General features: G+C 36.9%; 3 protein-coding genes and 1 non-coding gene across 5 annotated transcripts; 1 reads left to right on the top strand and 3 right to left on the bottom strand.

Moving 5' to 3' along the window:
* Nucleotides 1–9: 9 nt before the first annotated feature.
* On the bottom strand, nucleotides 10–1592 carry LOC111983150 (uncharacterized). Its single transcript, XR_010626720.1, has 3 exons — nucleotides 1388–1592; nucleotides 1238–1288; nucleotides 10–504 (listed from the first exon to the last, which is right to left on the bottom strand). It is a non-coding gene; the product is annotated as an uncharacterized LOC111983150 (transcript).
* A 2381-nt stretch (nucleotides 1593–3973) lies between these two features.
* On the bottom strand, nucleotides 3974–8133 carry LOC111983151 (protein NRT1/ PTR FAMILY 5.5). Of its 2 annotated transcripts, none has more exons than XM_024014816.2 (5): nucleotides 7979–8133; nucleotides 7726–7772; nucleotides 6758–6972; nucleotides 5335–5825; nucleotides 3974–5011 (listed from the first exon to the last, which is right to left on the bottom strand). In XM_024014816.2, exons 2-5 carry the CDS (start codon nucleotides 7748–7750, stop codon nucleotides 4162–4164), a joined length of 1581 nt encoding a protein of 526 aa, XP_023870584.1. In that variant the 5' UTR covers nucleotides 7751–7772; nucleotides 7979–8133; the 3' UTR covers nucleotides 3974–4161. The 2 variants fall into 2 exon arrangements, with proteins under 2 accessions (XP_023870584.1, XP_023870583.1); XM_024014815.2 differs by having other exon boundaries at nucleotides 7893–8133.
* A 1604-nt stretch (nucleotides 8134–9737) lies between these two features.
* On the bottom strand, nucleotides 9738–11473 carry LOC111983153 (protein ENDOPLASMIC RETICULUM-ARRESTED PEN3). The gene has a single exon (XM_024014817.2). The coding sequence runs from the start codon at nucleotides 11324–11326 to the stop codon at nucleotides 9890–9892; it is 1437 nt and encodes a 478-aa protein (XP_023870585.2). The 5' UTR covers nucleotides 11327–11473; the 3' UTR covers nucleotides 9738–9889.
* A 2652-nt stretch (nucleotides 11474–14125) lies between these two features.
* Nucleotides 14126–15059, top strand: LOC136065094 (glycerol-3-phosphate 2-O-acyltransferase 6-like). Its single transcript, XM_065767777.1, has one exon. The coding sequence runs from the start codon at nucleotides 14147–14149 to the stop codon at nucleotides 14882–14884; it is 738 nt and encodes a 245-aa protein (XP_065623849.1). The 5' UTR covers nucleotides 14126–14146; the 3' UTR covers nucleotides 14885–15059.
* The last annotated feature ends 1168 nt before the right edge of the window (nucleotides 15060–16227 follow it).

Genomic DNA, 16227 nt, shown 5'->3' on the forward strand with positions numbered 1-16227 from the left:
GTTGTTCCTTGATTATTCATTCTACATTGTTGCACCTATATAGGCTATATTACTATGATGCTTGAAGTGAGAAATATAACTTCTTTTATATATATATATATATAATTCAATTTTTAAAACGTGGGGAGGGGATTTGAAGCAACCAGGCAATGTGATTGGGGTGCAAGGCTCTTGGAGAATTGATAAATATAACTAAAGCAGATTTAAACAACAAAATTGGCAATACTCATAGCATAGTAAAAACACAAAAAAAAAATTAAAAAAAAAAAAGTTAAATTTTGAAAACCTACAAAGCTATAAGCAAGACTGGAGAGCAGGAGCATCCAATAGTCACCATGAAAGCATCGACAAGGAAGGCCATGCCGATAGGCATTATGGTCGCAGCACCAGAAAACACATTCACAATTGCAGCAGCGTGGGTAATGTTAAGACTCCAGACATTTGTCAAGTATGGCGTCATCACAAACAAGGCATAATTTGTTAGGATGTCAGCCCATATCAGAACTGCAATGGAAGAGGAAGAAAGTGCCTTTAGGATACACCAATAATTAAATAAACAAAAAAATCTACGGTGGCTTAATATATTAAACATTTTCATTAAATGGAAAATTTGTAACCCTCAAGTGGAACTAACCCTTTGGTGACATGACCGTCAAGTAAAATAACTGGCTTTATAGCAGTAATCACCAATTGAATTCTTTGAAAACTTAATTTCCATAGGCATACTTGGATATTAAGGGTCAAAGATTTTCCTTTTCCATTGGTTTCTGGATTAGAATGTGGCAAATTCCATTATTCTTATTTCAAGTGAATAGATAGGATTTTAAGAATTTCATGGTAGAGTTATCCAAAAAACTCAAAAAAGTTCCTAGTAGGATTAAAGATCTATGATCATAAATGGTGCTTCAAGGAATTTTTTTTTTTTTTACTAATAATTTGAGAATGGCTTTCAGAAAGAAAAGAGCATATGGGGGCTTATTTGCTATTAAAACAAATGAGCAATTAAATCCTCTCTGTAGAATAATTCCAAATTTCAAGGGATTCCTGTGTTCTTAAATCTTAGTACCTCTATAACTATGATTCCCAAAAAAAAAAAAAAAAAAACAACCCAGATAAGTCAACAATAAGAATGAGATGTCAAGTGTGTGTCTGTATGATTTCTCTTGAACTCATTTATGTGGCAAGTTAACCCAATGTGCTTAAACTACTAGATTATTTATCAACTAGAGCAAAGTACCTGTTATTCTGACAAAGGATCCCATGTTCACTAGTACCCTCCCTCGGCTTTCTGTAATACAAAAAAACTACAAAATTAGTTGAAACTATTATATCAAAACATGCTAAGTTCTGAGAGAGAACAACCAAAATAACATGCAACAAAGCCTACCAATCACTACTCCTAGATCCCACAGAAGTGAGAGGTTTGTGGACTAAGTACGACCTCTAAGAAGGTCAGCACATATGATTGAAAGCCTTAAAAGCTAAAAAACAAGCTTATTTTCAAGAAATGATAAGCAAACATAAGATCAAAATTGTATATGAATAAGAAGTTTGTTGGAGAAAGCAGAGAAGAAAGTAAGTTATAGAAGACGTTATACCTGAAAAGACTAGTGGGGTTGAAGCTATATTTTACTAGAAAGCGTGGGAGGGAAATTTCTGGGAGAGACAATGTGAGAGATAGGCCATCACCGCGTTAACCTACGTTTTGTCACTTTCAGAGTTCGGTCATACAACCTTCCTAATTCCTCGTAACCTTGCTGATGCATTTTATTCCATCAGTTGACTTCTTAGTAGTTTCTTTGTCCATTACAGTAGATACTTTATCATCAGTGTCTTTAAAGTACTAGGTGCCGGCCCAGTAGTGAAATAGAAGTGTTTTTTTTTTCATAAAAAAAAAAAAAAAAAATACTATTATTTTTGTTAGCTATCTAAAAAAATAAAAAAAATTTGTTTATTGAGGGGTGCTTATTTGACATGCCCAAGTGCACATAACCGTACACACAATTGTCACACGGCTAAATAAAAGAATAAAGTATAATACATTCAACTGTCCCAATGCCATGTAAGCATTCTTCCTATTATCCAAGATTAAACCAATCAAATGATCAAGCACATGTTTAAATCAGACTCAAATTCACCCTCTCCCAAATTCCCAAGCGATGGTTCTTGAAGAGCATGAGTAATGGAGGTTGACTATGTTCTTGAAGAGCACGAGTAATGGAGGCTACAGTGAAGAGAGGCTTCAATGGCAATAGAAGAGGTGGGCTCAACCCTCTCCTTCCCCTAAGGGTCCGGCTGAGCTCTTCAAGAGATGGACTATTAAGGTCTAGCCAAGCTTCCAGCGTACAGGAATGCAATGGGGAAATCGAAAATAGACATACGGGTGTTGGGTACTCTTGATTTTTTGAAAAGGAAATTGAATGAGGAAAATCTATATTGATGTGATGAAACAATCTTCTAACTTCACCCTCTCTTTCCCCAAGGATCTACAATATATACAGTATTTAGGTTTTTTGATGTCAAATTGAACGTGTGTATTTAAAACTCAAATCGTGTTTGTAAGATACAATTTTTTATAACCTATATTTAAAACTAAAATTGTGTTTCTAAGGCTGTGTTTGTTTTGACTTCAAAATACTTCCGGAAAACCATTTCCGTAAAATTGGAGTGTTTGGCTGATTAGGAAAATTCAGTCAACTGAAAATGAATTCATCTTTGACCGTAAAATACACCTCCACGGGCTGAAATTCATTTCACCTTCTATTTTCACTTCAAATGCCATTTTCCGGAAAATTGAGAAACAGAGAGCACGAAGAGAGAGAGGGAGAAAGAAAGGGAGAGCCCAGCGCCATCGCCGAGCCAAGCCTAGCGCCCATCACCGGCAGCCACGAACCCACGAATCGCCGATCCAAGCCCAGAGACCATTGCCGGAGACCACGAACCCACGAACCCAGTCCCCATCACCTCACTGCAACGAGCAGATCCAGTCGCACCTTCGATCGCACCGCGCCGCGCCGTAGAACGTTGATCTCCTTCGAACCCAGAACCCAGCGCTCTTCACACCGGCAAGTCGCACCGCGCCGCGCCGTCGATCGTCGATCATCGTCGACCCAGACCCATCGCTTCCTCTTCCTTGATCTCTCCGTTTTTTTTTTTTTTTTTTTTTATTTTTTTTTTTTTAATTTGATTGTTGTTGTTGTTGTTTTTTTTTTTGATGAACTGATTGTTGTTGTTGTTGTTGTTGTGTTGTTGTTGCCGGAATCAATTTGTTGTTGTTGTTGTTGTTGTTGCGTTGTTGTCGTCGGAATCAGTTGTTGTTGTTGTTGTGTTGTTGTTGCCAGAATCAATGTTAAAAAATTGTAGGAAAATAGCATTTTCCTAATAGAACCAAACACATGAACTCAATTTTCCACAACAATTTTCATAATTCAACCAAACACTTAAAAATATTTTCCTTTTCCGGAAAATAGCATTTCTAGAAAATATATATTTTCCGGAAAACGTTTTACACGAAACAAACACAGCCTAAGACACAAACCTTAAAAGTTTGGATATCTAATACCAAAACTGATATGTAGAATTGAAATGGTATTTTTAAGACACGATTTCTCTATAACATTAATACTATGAATTTTTGCCTTAAAAAGGGAAAAGAGAGTCTTTGAGATCCAATTCCCCTTACCCAAAAAACCAAAAAAAACCCAATGTCACAAAACTGAAACTGCACCTAAAGAATTAGAGCTTTCCCATACCTCAATACCCTCCTATATAATAGCAAACCCAATTATAGTTCCCTCCATCATGCAGAACCAGAGATCAGTTCCTGAGTTATGGTCCCTCCTATTATCATTCTTAAAAAAGCCATTTTAATAATTTCTTCTTACGTTCTTTAAGAAAAAGAAAAGAACAAAGAATTAGAATTCAAGGTCAATTTCAATTCGTGTGGTCTGGTGAGAAACATTATCAAAAAGGGTTTGAAGGAAAAAAGGGAAATCTCAGCAGTTTCATTAAATTAAGCTTCTAGCTACATTGCACTTGACGAACGTCAAGGAATACAGAGAATACTGCCACATTGAATTGGAGAATACAGGGGAATGGATGTAAAATGAAATTCGTCCTAGTATACCAACCACAGCAACAACAACAATGCACACCATCTTCCTAAGCCTGGGCAGATCCTTCATTCTTTGTTGCTTTATCGTCAACTTCATTTGGTGGGTCTTTATAGATGTACCATGATGCCACCAAGATGTACAAAATAAGATTTGTTGAACTCAACACAGTCAGTGTCCAATAGTAGTTATCCAATCGACTTTTATTCAGTGTGCCCTGAAACCAACTTGGCCTTCCTCCCCTTTCACTGACCTTACCCACAACATAAACTGAAAGGACACTACCCACAGTTCCTGCTCCAATTACACCGTGGCTGAAAATTTTCAAGTAGCGGCTCATTGAGGCAGGAGCTTGATTAGTGAAGAATTGATCAATGCTGAAGTTAGAAATTCCATCAACAGCACCAAGAAGGAGAAACTGTGGAAGAAGCCAGAACATGCTCATTGGGATTTTCTCATTAGGTTTATCAAGAAACCCATGCCTTCTAATCACATCAAGCCTCCTGGTTTCCACTTCTGCAGCTGTGATACAACATAGTATAGAAAACAGCATTGCTACTGTCATTCCAAAGGCGGGTACATACCTTTTTGATTTTACATTTTTAGGTACTTTGACACACTGACTTTTGAAATAGTCCTTTACAAGGTCATAGAAAAATTTAAATATAGGAAGAGGGACCTTCAATTTTCCAACCTTGCGATTCATATCAGTTGCTTGCTCTAAAAAATAAGTGTTTCCTATGGAAATCACAACCCCACACATAATGAAGGTCATCCACATAGGTATCATGTGTATAACCTTTTTTGTATCGTCCACCTCTTCTATGGTGCAAAGTTTCCATCTATTTTGTTCTTTCTGCTCTTGATTTTGGGTTTGGACTACAGCCTTGTCAAGGCACCTGTATTAAAAAATTATGTTTCAGATAACATTGTAGGCAATTCGTGTAGAGCTTGATAAAAAAAATTGTAACCTGTAAGTCATAAGTCATAATTAAAGTTGATTAAATATTGTGCTGTCAACTATTAGAAGTTGATAAATAGGACAATAGTTGCAAACAGGAATCATGAACATTGCTAAGGTCATTATACTTTCTAAACTCTGTTAAATGCAAAAATGTGGGTACTTGGGTTTCTAAATAATGACTTCGTATCATCAAGTTTCTAGGTTGTGAGAGAGAGAGAGAGAGAGAGAGAGAGAGAGAGAGAGAGAGAGAGAGAGAACCTGAGACCCCGGATGCGAGGCACCTGATTATCATTTGATGGGAGATGACGACACATCTTGGAAGCAGAGGCTACAAAGACTCTACATAGAGTTGTAAGAGGACTCCCCTGTGGTTTAGAATGTCTGTATAAACAGGAGCCAGTTGTGAATAGAAAAGTTGCCACTACAGTACATATTGCTGGTATTCCAAATCGGACAGACCATGGCTTTATATATGGAAGTGCAATACATCCAACAATTGGAAGAAGTATCACACCAACGCCGCCTGCCGCTTGCCGTGGACTAAGCTGTTCTGAATTATCTTCTTGTTGTTGATTCAGGAAAGACTCTAAGGATGTGATATGACCAGATATCCCAATAGCTATGAGTGCTAACGCTGTATAGAAGAGAACCTTTTGGGCATCACCAATGCAATGTGGCTTGTATTCCCCACAGTTGCCCACAGCATTAGAAAGGACAGGTGGTGTTGACATTGCCAAGCAGCTCACCCCCTGCAGTGACAGCCAATAATTAGTACATCTTTGGGTAAGTCCCATGACTTTGTCAAAACCTATTCTGTGCAAAAGAATGAATTGGGTAACATTTTTGGATCAATAACATTGTCATAACAGCATTACAAATTGATAAACATAAGTGGCTTATCTCATTGCAGACTGCAGCCAAATATCACTCTGGAATTGGGCATTGCAATGTGCACCCTAAAATACTATATTTTGCAATTGACACCCTTCTTTAATATTAATTTGTAATGTTCACTAGATCATCTAAATCAATGTTTAAATAAACATATTTATGAGTGGCATTTCACCTAAACTATGAAAGCATTTGCAATGTGCAACCTAACCTATAAAATTTTTGCAACCAACACTTAAATTTGAGAGTAATTTACCCACAAATTTATTAATTTACATAGTAATATGGAAGGTGGGATGAAAAATGCAAGTTAATCTCAAATTAGGTGTTAATTCCATTACTTTATAATTTAGGGTGGGCGTTATAAATGCTCTCAAATTAGGTGTCCTCTCTTAGCTGCAATTAATTCAAATTAGAAAAGAAGAAGAAGAAATAATCATGCAGCATAACATTCCTCAGTCAAAATAATCCATGGGTCAATGATTTTTAAGTGATTCTATTTAGATGAAATGCCCAATGTTGCTCCTTGATTATTCATTCTATGTTGTTGTGCCTATATTTCTATGATGTTTGAAGTGAGGAATATTACCTTTTTTTATATTATATAATTCTATTTGCTACAACAGAGGGGAGGGGGAATTTGAACCCAAAGACCGGGCAATGTCATTGGGCTATAGGGCTCCTGGAGAAATGATAAAATCTAACTAAAGCATATTTTAACAACAAAAATTAGCAATATTTGTAGCATAGTAGAGACACATAAAAAATGAGTGAAATCTTGAAAACCTACAAAGCTATAAGCAAGACTGGAGAGCAAGAGCATCCAATAGTCACCCATGAAAGCATCAACAAGGAAGGCCATGCCTATAGGCATTATGGTCGCAACACCAGAAAACACATTCACAATTGCAGCAGCACGGGTAATGTTAAGATTCCAGACAGTTGTTAAGTATGGCATCATCACAAACAAGGCATAAGCTGTTAGTATGTCAGCCCATATCAGAACTGCAATGGAAGAGGAAGAAAGCGCCATTAGAATATACCAATAATTAAATAAACAAAAAATCTAAGGTGGCTTAATATATGGATGAATAATTTGTAACCCTCTAGTTGAACTAAACCTTTGATGACGTGACCATCAAGTAAAATAACTGCCTTTAAAGCAGTAATCACCAATTGAATTCTTTGAAATCTTTCAAATTTTCATAGGCCTAATTGATATGTTAAAGAACTGCCTTTACCATTGTTTTCTGCAAAATCCAATCTACTAATTTCATAGTGAAAGTATACAATATTAAGATTTCATGGTGGAGTTATCCAAAAAACTTTTTAAGACCTTAGTCCAAATATTATAAGGATTAAGGATCTATGAAAATAAATGGTGCTTCAAAGAAATTACCTTTTGCACTAATAATTTGTGAATGGCTTTTTGAAAGAAAAGAACAAATGGAATATGGAAGTTTTTTGCAGATAGTTCCATATTACTTGTAAGGTAAGGAAAATACAGGATGGAACGTAAGGGACTTATTTATTTTCTATTAAAACAAAGAACAATTAAAATCCTCTCTGTAGGGTAATGCCAAATTTTGAGGGATCCATGAGTTCTTAAATCGTAGTAACTCTATAGCTATGATTAAAGATTAAGATCAACAATCAAAATGAATGCCAAGTGTGTGATTTCTCTTTTAATTCATTTGTGTAACAACTTAACCCAATGTGCTGAAACTACTACATTATTTATAAACAAGTGCAAAGTACCTGTTATTCTGACAAAGGATGCCATGTTCACCAGTTACCTCAGCCTTCTGTAATACCCCAAAAAAAAAAAAAACTACAAAATCAGTTGGAACAAGAATATAGTGTGTCTACGAAGGTGAGCAGAGCACATACGGTTGAAAACCACAAAGTTAAAAACAATTGTTTACCTTCAAGAAATGGTAAGCTTTAGGATCTTCTAAGATTATTTATTGGAGAAAGCCAGAGAAAAAAAGTAGGTTATGGAAGATGTTACCTGGAAAGACTAGTGGGGTTGAAAGTTATATTGTGGAAACCGTAGGAGGGAAATTTCTGGGAGAGACAGTGTCAGAGACAAGCCATCACCGCGTTGACGACATTCGCCATACAACTTTCCCAATTCCTTGTAACTTCGGTCTTTCATTCTACTCGAGTCAGTGACTCAGTTGACTTCTAAAGTTCTTGGTGTATGAAAAAATATGTTCTATCATTTTGCCTTCAAGTACCTTTGACGAAAATTATAACGTTATCCGGTAGATAAGTGATATGGTCCATCTCTTAGTAAAAAATTTTTAATTATTTAAAATTATGATATTTTAAATAAAAATTAAATATTGACTCAATAATTTTAATTAGGTAAAAGTTTACTGGAATGATAGACAAACATGATCTATCATAAAAACTTTATAATTACTGAACCTAAGCCTACCAATTATACAAGTACCTGTAATTTTTACATGTGAGGGAAAAAAACCCAAAACTACTTAATGGGCTCGGAACACCCTGTTAAAGACTATTGCATTTCCGAGGAGCAATAGGTGGTGGGGACGGCTCATTTGAAGACAGGAAGCCCAAAAGTAATGGGGGAATACCGTCCGAAGAGGTCACTGCCAGTCCGAGGATGTCCTACTCCTTGGCCACAAATAGCCTTGATCAGACAAACGTGTGGAAGGTTCGAATAACCTCCCAAACAATCTCAATGATAATGATAAGTTCTAGGTGGATCCAGATATGATTAGAACTAAAGAAAAAATATCTAAAGGAAAAGCTGCTACTACCGCATTTAATGCACTGCAACAGCTTTTCTGGCCGCATTTATGTGGAGAAGACCTCTGAACAGTGTAACATCGACTACCGCCACTCACAAAGAACTAAAGTAGACACATGACGTGACATGCACTTGAGTAGATACGCGGATGAAGAACATGTGGACGATGGAGATGATAGGAGAGGATGCTATATAAAGAAGAAGGGTCCCCGATAATGGGGGACGGAGAAGAGAGAGAAAAAGAAAGAGAAAAGCTTGACTGTAACTCTGAATGTTGTAATCACTGCTCACTTAATAAAACATCTCTTCGGACATTCATGCATGGAGTTGTTCAGGCATTAGTTCACGTTATCATCACTGCAAGTAACCTAGCCAACCATTGTGTATTCCATAACCAGCCTAACTCTTTCGCCCGCTCTCTACAAATTTATTGTCCTGAGTTCGCTGGGCCTTCAACCCATATCTTTTGGACTTGGGCTACCAAAACTGACCCTACATTACACTTACAAAGGTTGCCGTTGTTCCTAAAAAAAAAAAAAGAAAAAAAAAAGAAAAAAACAAAGGTTTCTGTTTGACTGTTTGACCGTTTTAGGCTAAACCCATGTGATTTTGCAACAACGACTTAAGCTTTGTTTATTTGTTCGTATATAATTTTTTTAATTAGTGAAATACAGGCTAGTATTGGTAAAATACGTGTACATCATCTCAAATGAAGTGTTAATACTTCTTGGATAGACACTTTCCTATCTAGAGCTATAGAAGTTGTAAACAAGCTGGATTGCTTTTGTCAATTTTCAACAAATGGATTGCTTGAATTCCAGTTGGGAAAAGCCCAAGAATGGCTATATAGCCCACTTGGGCTCCTGCCTTTGTGAACACAATTATCAAGAGTAATTTTTAGGTACGCAATAATAGTTCTCTTCTCCTCATATTTATAATGAGATCGATCATAAATGTAAAAAGAGAGAGAAAAAAAAAAATCCAAGAATGGATCAACCATAGCCTTAGGACACAATCATAGTCATTCAAAAGCTTAAATCAAATTACATTACAATTTATACAATGCACAGAGAGAAAAGAGAGCCTCTTTGAGATCCAATTCCCCATTTACCGAAAAAAAAAAACACACAACCCCAATTGTCACAAAGCTGAAACAGTAACAGAAGAATGAGAACTTTCCCAAACCTCAATACCCTCAACGTTTTCTCTACTAACAAACAACCTATCCCCACCACCTTCAATTCTCATAATAATCCCTCTCTCACAATCCTCAACTTTATCCACAAAATTCCTCCTATGTAAAAAACCCTCTTCACTCTCATTTTCCACTCCATTTTCTCTTCCTTCCACTCTTGACCAAACCTCTAAACCCCCACCTCTTCCCACAAACACTTGCTTCTTATAACACTGAATTACGCTATTGCCCTCACCTCCTCCACTTGTTGTGTTCCTCATACTTGGGTTCCTATCTTTCAAATATACCCACGGATCGTCCCCTAATTTACGAACGTCTGCCATTCCCAAATCCCCCGATTTTGAACATATTTTGTACAGAGTTGACTCGTCCGTGTCAACCGCCACGTCAGCGAACGAGTCTCCGAACCTACTGCTCCGACCCGAACCTGGCTCGCTCGTTTCCCAAACCACATTGCCGGACCTCGCGTCCCACAATCTGATGTACCCTGAGTAGCCGAAAGCGCCGCTCGTGACGGCTGTTCCGACTAGAAGGTTTTTCTCCGGGATCCAGGTCAGCTTTCCGGGGACGATGTGTTTTGCGGAGTTGCCGGAATGGCGGCCTAGCTCCGACGCGATCTGGAGCGTCGATTTGTCGATCACGAGCACGCAATTCTCTTTGTGCGGGCAATCGAAAGAGGCGAAGATCGAATCCTGTGAGTCGGCGATTGCTGTGACTCGCGCTTTGTAGATACGCGTGTCGGTCGGGTCGGTCCACTGCGTGGTGCCGACGTGGCGGCCGCAGGAGAAATTGTAGAAGTGAAGTCCGGCGGCGGATTCTGATCCTACAACTGCGATCTCCGGCCAAACTCTGCAGATCGAGGTGATATCTTCCAAGTGAGTCCGAATCGTCGCGGTGTGGTAGAGATTCCAATCGTAGCTCGAGATCTGACCGCCATGAGCGATCCAGATCGATCCGTCGCCGGCGGCGGCTGTGAACGCCGAGGGAAGTCCTTCGGAGGCAGGACGGATGGTGGAGACGACGGAGGCGTCGATTCCGGCGAAAGGAGGAGGAGACATCGCCGACTTGAGATGCGATTCGATGCCGTAGTAGAGAGCTTCATCGGCGAGCTCTTGTTTGGAGAATCGGCGAGACGTGGAGGGGAGGCGATTGGATCGGAGGAGAGAGAGGAGGACGGAGAATATCTCCGGGTCACGGTCTATGAAAGCCGGGCTCAGGTTCGGGTCGTGGGTGGTCCGGTTCGATAAGGCGGCCAAGAGTGAATCGGAGCCACCGGACTGTATGGTTGAGAGTGTGGTTTCGAAGAGCTTGCCACCAACGTTGAGCTTGATACGGTCGTTGTGGTGGGGCCCAGGGGTAGAATTGGAATTTTCGTCGCCCATTAATGGAAATACCGTGAAAATTGACGATTCCGAAGAGATTGGGAAGAAGTAGAAGAAGAAGAACAAGAGGATGAGGATTTTCTGTGGCGCAAATGGCTGTTATACCCTTGTCTTTTCCGGAAATCACGATGAAATTGCAGATAAGGATTGGTACAATCAAGGGTGATGTGGTAATTGTCTAAAAAAAGCATAGGTTTCATAGGAATTATAATAAATAAAAAATTATTATGTGGGTTTGGGTTTTAACTTTTATCAACTATGGGCTTGACTTGGGCTGACCCAAGTAGAGCACAAAATTACAGACATTTATGATTTGCAAATCACAGTAACCCAAGCCCAATAACTTACTTGGGGTCAGGAGACTCAGGACTTGCTTATGGGGAAGAAAAATTATGTAATTCTTCTACTCTTTGTTGATGGGGCTGTAGATGGCTTTAAAAAAAAGAGTAGGTCAAATTAATATGATATAGAATTAAAAAAAAAATAAAAGATTATACATGAACCTACCACAAGATCCACAACTCAAAACAAAAGTGATTTAAAAATGTTGTGAGATTTTGTTGTATTCTCATACTTTCACTAATTGAAAATATATGATTTGGGTAAAGTTTTATTCAATCCTTAGAGTTTTAAAAATCTTAGTAAAAAAAATTGTATATGTCCCGAATTAGTTCTACTTAGTTTCGTTATTATGAACTATGATTTTTGAGTGGAGTATGTAGTGTGCTTTTGTGTTTGAACTACTTTTTATTTTTCTTGCATATGCGTTCGTGTTTGTTTCTTAAAAAAAAAAAAATCTGTCATTATGATAGAGCACCATGAGGCATTGTAGATTTTTCTTTTCTTGTAACCCACTGTTATAATACAATTGAACAAGAATTGGATGGATTAGGTTAATATGTTTTCAACTAAAATAGAATTTGACCAAAAATATGTTTTTACCCCACAAAAAAATAAAATACATTTACTATTATTGAGAGAGAGAGAGAGAGAGATGACAACTGAATAGCTGATAATGTGGGCCTTCGGTGTACCTTGGTAGATTTGTGTAGAGTACAAACTTAAATCTGATTTATAAGGATTAATCTCCAGCCCAAATATGAGTTATGTCTGGAACTCTAGGCCTCTACAACCTGGCTTGAGGCTTAGGCTAACTGAAATGTTTGAAATATCCTTACAAATTCGATCTTTTATTTATTTATTATTTTTTGGTAAACTTTTTATATTTATTATTATTATTATTATATATATTATAAGTTATTAAACTTTTTTTTGGTTCAAAAAGTTTTGTTTATTCGTCGATGAAAATAAGTTTAAAAGGAAAAATAAAAAGTTACAATTATTATTATTATTTTTTAAAATTTGAATCTTGCAATTTACACTACTAACTATTATAATAATATTAATTTTCCCTTTCCATTATGTTCCATGGTATTTTCGTTGTTAATCCGCTTAAAAACAATGTCGCTTTATCTATTTCATGTTCAAAACAATAATTTTTGGTGGATTAATGATAAGATTATGAAGAATGTTAACAAAAGGTGCACATTAACATTATTGTAACAGTTGACAATGTAAATTATATGTTTTCAAGAGACCAATTTAAAAATTATCCTCCAAAAGAGACTAATTTATATGCAAGCCTAAACTTAAAGAATGTAAATAATATTTTGGTCTATAGATTGAGATCTACATAACTTGTGATTGCACAAAGGGTTGGGTTGTATGCAACTTATAATTGTGCACCTTCTAAATGTTTTAATAATAGGCATGCACGAAAATACCTCCTCACTTTAAATACCATAACGTAATTTTAATTTATGCAAAAAGTACCTTATTCCAAAAGATACAACATTCTTATTACATGCATACGAGTTTATGAGATTTATAGACTTAGAAAACCCATATACATAAAAGAGTGATATTATATATGCCTAGTGTAGGGTTAGGATTTGTGGCCCAAGCCCAAAATAATAAATTCGTAAAGTATGGGTGAAAGAGTTAGGTTAAGTATTGGATTGACAACAACGAATCACAACTTTTAAACACGAGCCAACATGAATTTACACGTAAAGCCTGAAAATCCGAAGAGCTATATTATTGTTTATCTGATGAACAAAGGTCTTAGGGTTACAGTCAAGTTCTCTCCTTCTTTTTTATTCTTTTCTTTTTTTTCTCCTCCCTTACGTTAGAAGCTTCTTTCCTTTATATAACCTCCCTTCTCTTCATCTCCATCGTCCACTTGTACTTCATCCATGAATCTACTTGAGTATGTGTCACGTCAAGCATTTTCTTCAGCTCCGTGTGAGTGGCAGTAGGAGAAGATATACTGTTCAGAGGTCTTCTCTACATAAATACGGCCAGAAAAGTTGCTGCAGAACATTAAATACGGTGGTAGCAACTTTCTCCTTAGATATTTCTTCATCTTTATCGTCTCCCAGTGTACTCAAAGTTTATCTTGATCAGGAGGAGTCCTCGGAAGATCATTTTGACTTCTCATACGTTCAATTGATCTATACTATTCTCGTCGGAGGACTATAACCTCTTCGGACGGAAGATGACCTCTTCAGATCGTAATCATTCTTCCCTCTGAGGGTCCCACTTCCAGATGGGCCTTGTCCTTACCATCTTCTTCTTCTCGGTCGCACAATAGCTCTCATATGGGCTCTCGGCCCATTATGTTGGATTGAACTCTTTTCCCCCCACACTTAGCTATCACACAAGATACCACCTCCAATTTATGCAAACCTTTAGTTTGAATTTTTTTTTTTTTTTTGATTGGGCTGGAAAAGACTAGTTGCCCTTTTAAGCTTCTTATGGATGCCAATTGGTATTGTCCTTTCCATCCTCAGAGTCTACCTTAATATCCCTTTGCCTGAAAGAATTGTCTATTACAACTACAAGGTACTAGGCATTAAACTCACTGTTAACGGTACCCCTCCACCTCCACCTAAGAAAGGACAAAGAGGTGTCCTATTTGTTTGCAACCATCGTACAGTTTTAGACCCAGTTGTAATAGCTGTTGCCCTTGGAAGAAAAATTAGTTGTGTCACATATAGTATAAGTAAATTTAGCGAATTGATTTCACCAATTAAGGCAGTTGCATTGTCAAGGGAAAGAGAGAAAGATGCAGCTAATATTCAACGCTTGCTTCAAGAAGGAGACTTGGTTATTTGCCCCGAGGGAACCACTTGTAGAGAGCCATTCCTATTGAGATTTAGTGCACTATTTGCTGAGCTAACTGATAGGATTGTGCCTGTGGCAATTAACACTAAGCAAACTGTATTTTATGGGACTACTGTGCGTGGGCATAAACTGTTGGACCCTTATTTTGTGTTCATGAATCCAATGCCAATCTATGAGATCACTTTCTTGAATCAACTTCCAAAGGAGCTCACTTGCAAAGGTGGGAAATCAGCCATTGAAGTTGCAAATTACATTCAAAGGGTCCTTGGTGGAACATTGGGCTTTGAGTGCACAAATTTGACTAGGAAGGACAAGTATGCTATGCTTGCAGGAACAGATGGCAAGGTTCCATCTAAGAAGGAAAAGGCTTAAGATTGGGACAAAGCAAATCCCAATCATTCTCTATATTATTTTTTTTTTCCCTATATGTCAGAAAACGTTTTATTATAACAATAAAATTGATTGTAATGACTGTTGCACAATGACCTTTTATGTTATTGTATACTTTTTAGTTTGATGTATACAAAATATATTTTAGTTTCTGCTATTGGGTCAGTGCCCAAATCCACTGTATTTTGCCCCATTACATTTTGTGCTCTAGCTAGAGACAGCAGCAACAATGGTGATGGTGAAATGTGCCAAGCCTGGAAAAATTAAGTACTTGGTGTATTTATGGCATTAATGGCATTTTTGTTTTAACATGCATGTTAGAAGACCAACCCCAAATTAAAAGAATGGGTAGTTGTCTGTTTTGAAGGTCTGGTTGGATTGGGACTGGCTTGAAGGTCACGAACATCTCCCCAACAGGAGAGTAACAAGAGATGATATGTCACTATACTAACAGTAATAGACTAATAGTAATTGTCTGTTTGATAAGACATGCAGTTTCAAATTGCCATTTTTGAAGTACAATTTCCTTCTAAGCACAAAACTTTTGGACTTTTTATTTTTATTTTTATTTTACATAATTTAAATGGTCCATTAGAATTATTATTATTATTATTATATATATATATAAATAAAATTTGACCTATAAATTATCTCAATCAACCTCATTAAAAATTGGTATATCTATTTGGAAGAAACTTCTTCTAACCTTCTATATGCCAATTAAAAAAACTATCTATATATCTTTTAATACATGAATTTTCTAATAATGATATCTATATAATCTATATATATATATAATAATATATATTTATAAACTAACAAGTAGAGGGTTAGAGGAAATTCCTTCAAATTGGTTTGGAGAAAAACCTTATTCATATAGGCATTTATAAGAGGCTAGATTAACAATACATTAACTATAACTAGTATAATAAATGGAGGAAGGAAGATTTAAATTTTATATGTCTACATTGAAAATACTAATAAATATTTTACGACCTAAGGGAGATCCATAGCCACAAACACACTCATTAAAAATTGGCATCTCTACTATGTGGATGTATATTTGAAATTGCAATATGTTGTCACTTTGATACTAACAATACCAAGTCCAATTGCAATTGTGAATAGTGAATACCATCTGCAGATTTGCAAGGAGATGTGCCAAATAGCCTACTTTGTAGGTTCATAAATGCATCTAGTTCTATATACCATTTTTAGGGTCGAAATAGGATCACTTTGAGTTAGCAGTTCCATTTTTTCTGGTCTTACTATCAATTTTGATTGGCGATTCTGGATTTTAATTAATTTGTGGTCCATTCTCTTCA

This window comes from Quercus suber, unplaced genomic scaffold, assembly GCF_002906115.3.
Source record: "Quercus suber isolate HL8 unplaced genomic scaffold, Cork oak 2.0 scaffold_846, whole genome shotgun sequence".
In the NCBI taxonomy this organism is placed as follows: Eukaryota; Viridiplantae; Streptophyta; class Magnoliopsida; order Fagales; family Fagaceae; genus Quercus; species Quercus suber.

Bases quoted from the DNA above. Each gene is read 5' to 3' on its own strand.
- LOC111983151 (XM_024014816.2), bottom strand. From the start codon at position 7,750: ATGGCATCCTTTGTCAGAATAACAG. The intron at 5,826-6,757 runs GTAGGTTTTCAA...CTGTCACTGCAG, and splicing joins CCAGTCTTGCTTATAGCTTT to GGGGTGAGCTGCTTGGCAAT. The intron at 5,012-5,334 runs GTTCTCTCTCTC...TTTTTAATACAG, and splicing joins CCTCGCATCCGGGGTCTCAG to GTGCCTTGACAAGGCTGTAG.
- LOC111983153 (XM_024014817.2), bottom strand. From the start codon at position 11,326: ATGGGCGACGAAAATTCCAATTCTACCCCTGGGCCCCACCACAACGAC.
- LOC136065094 (XM_065767777.1), top strand. From the start codon at position 14,147: ATGCCAATTGGTATTGTCCTTTCCATCCTCAGAGTCTACCTTAATATC.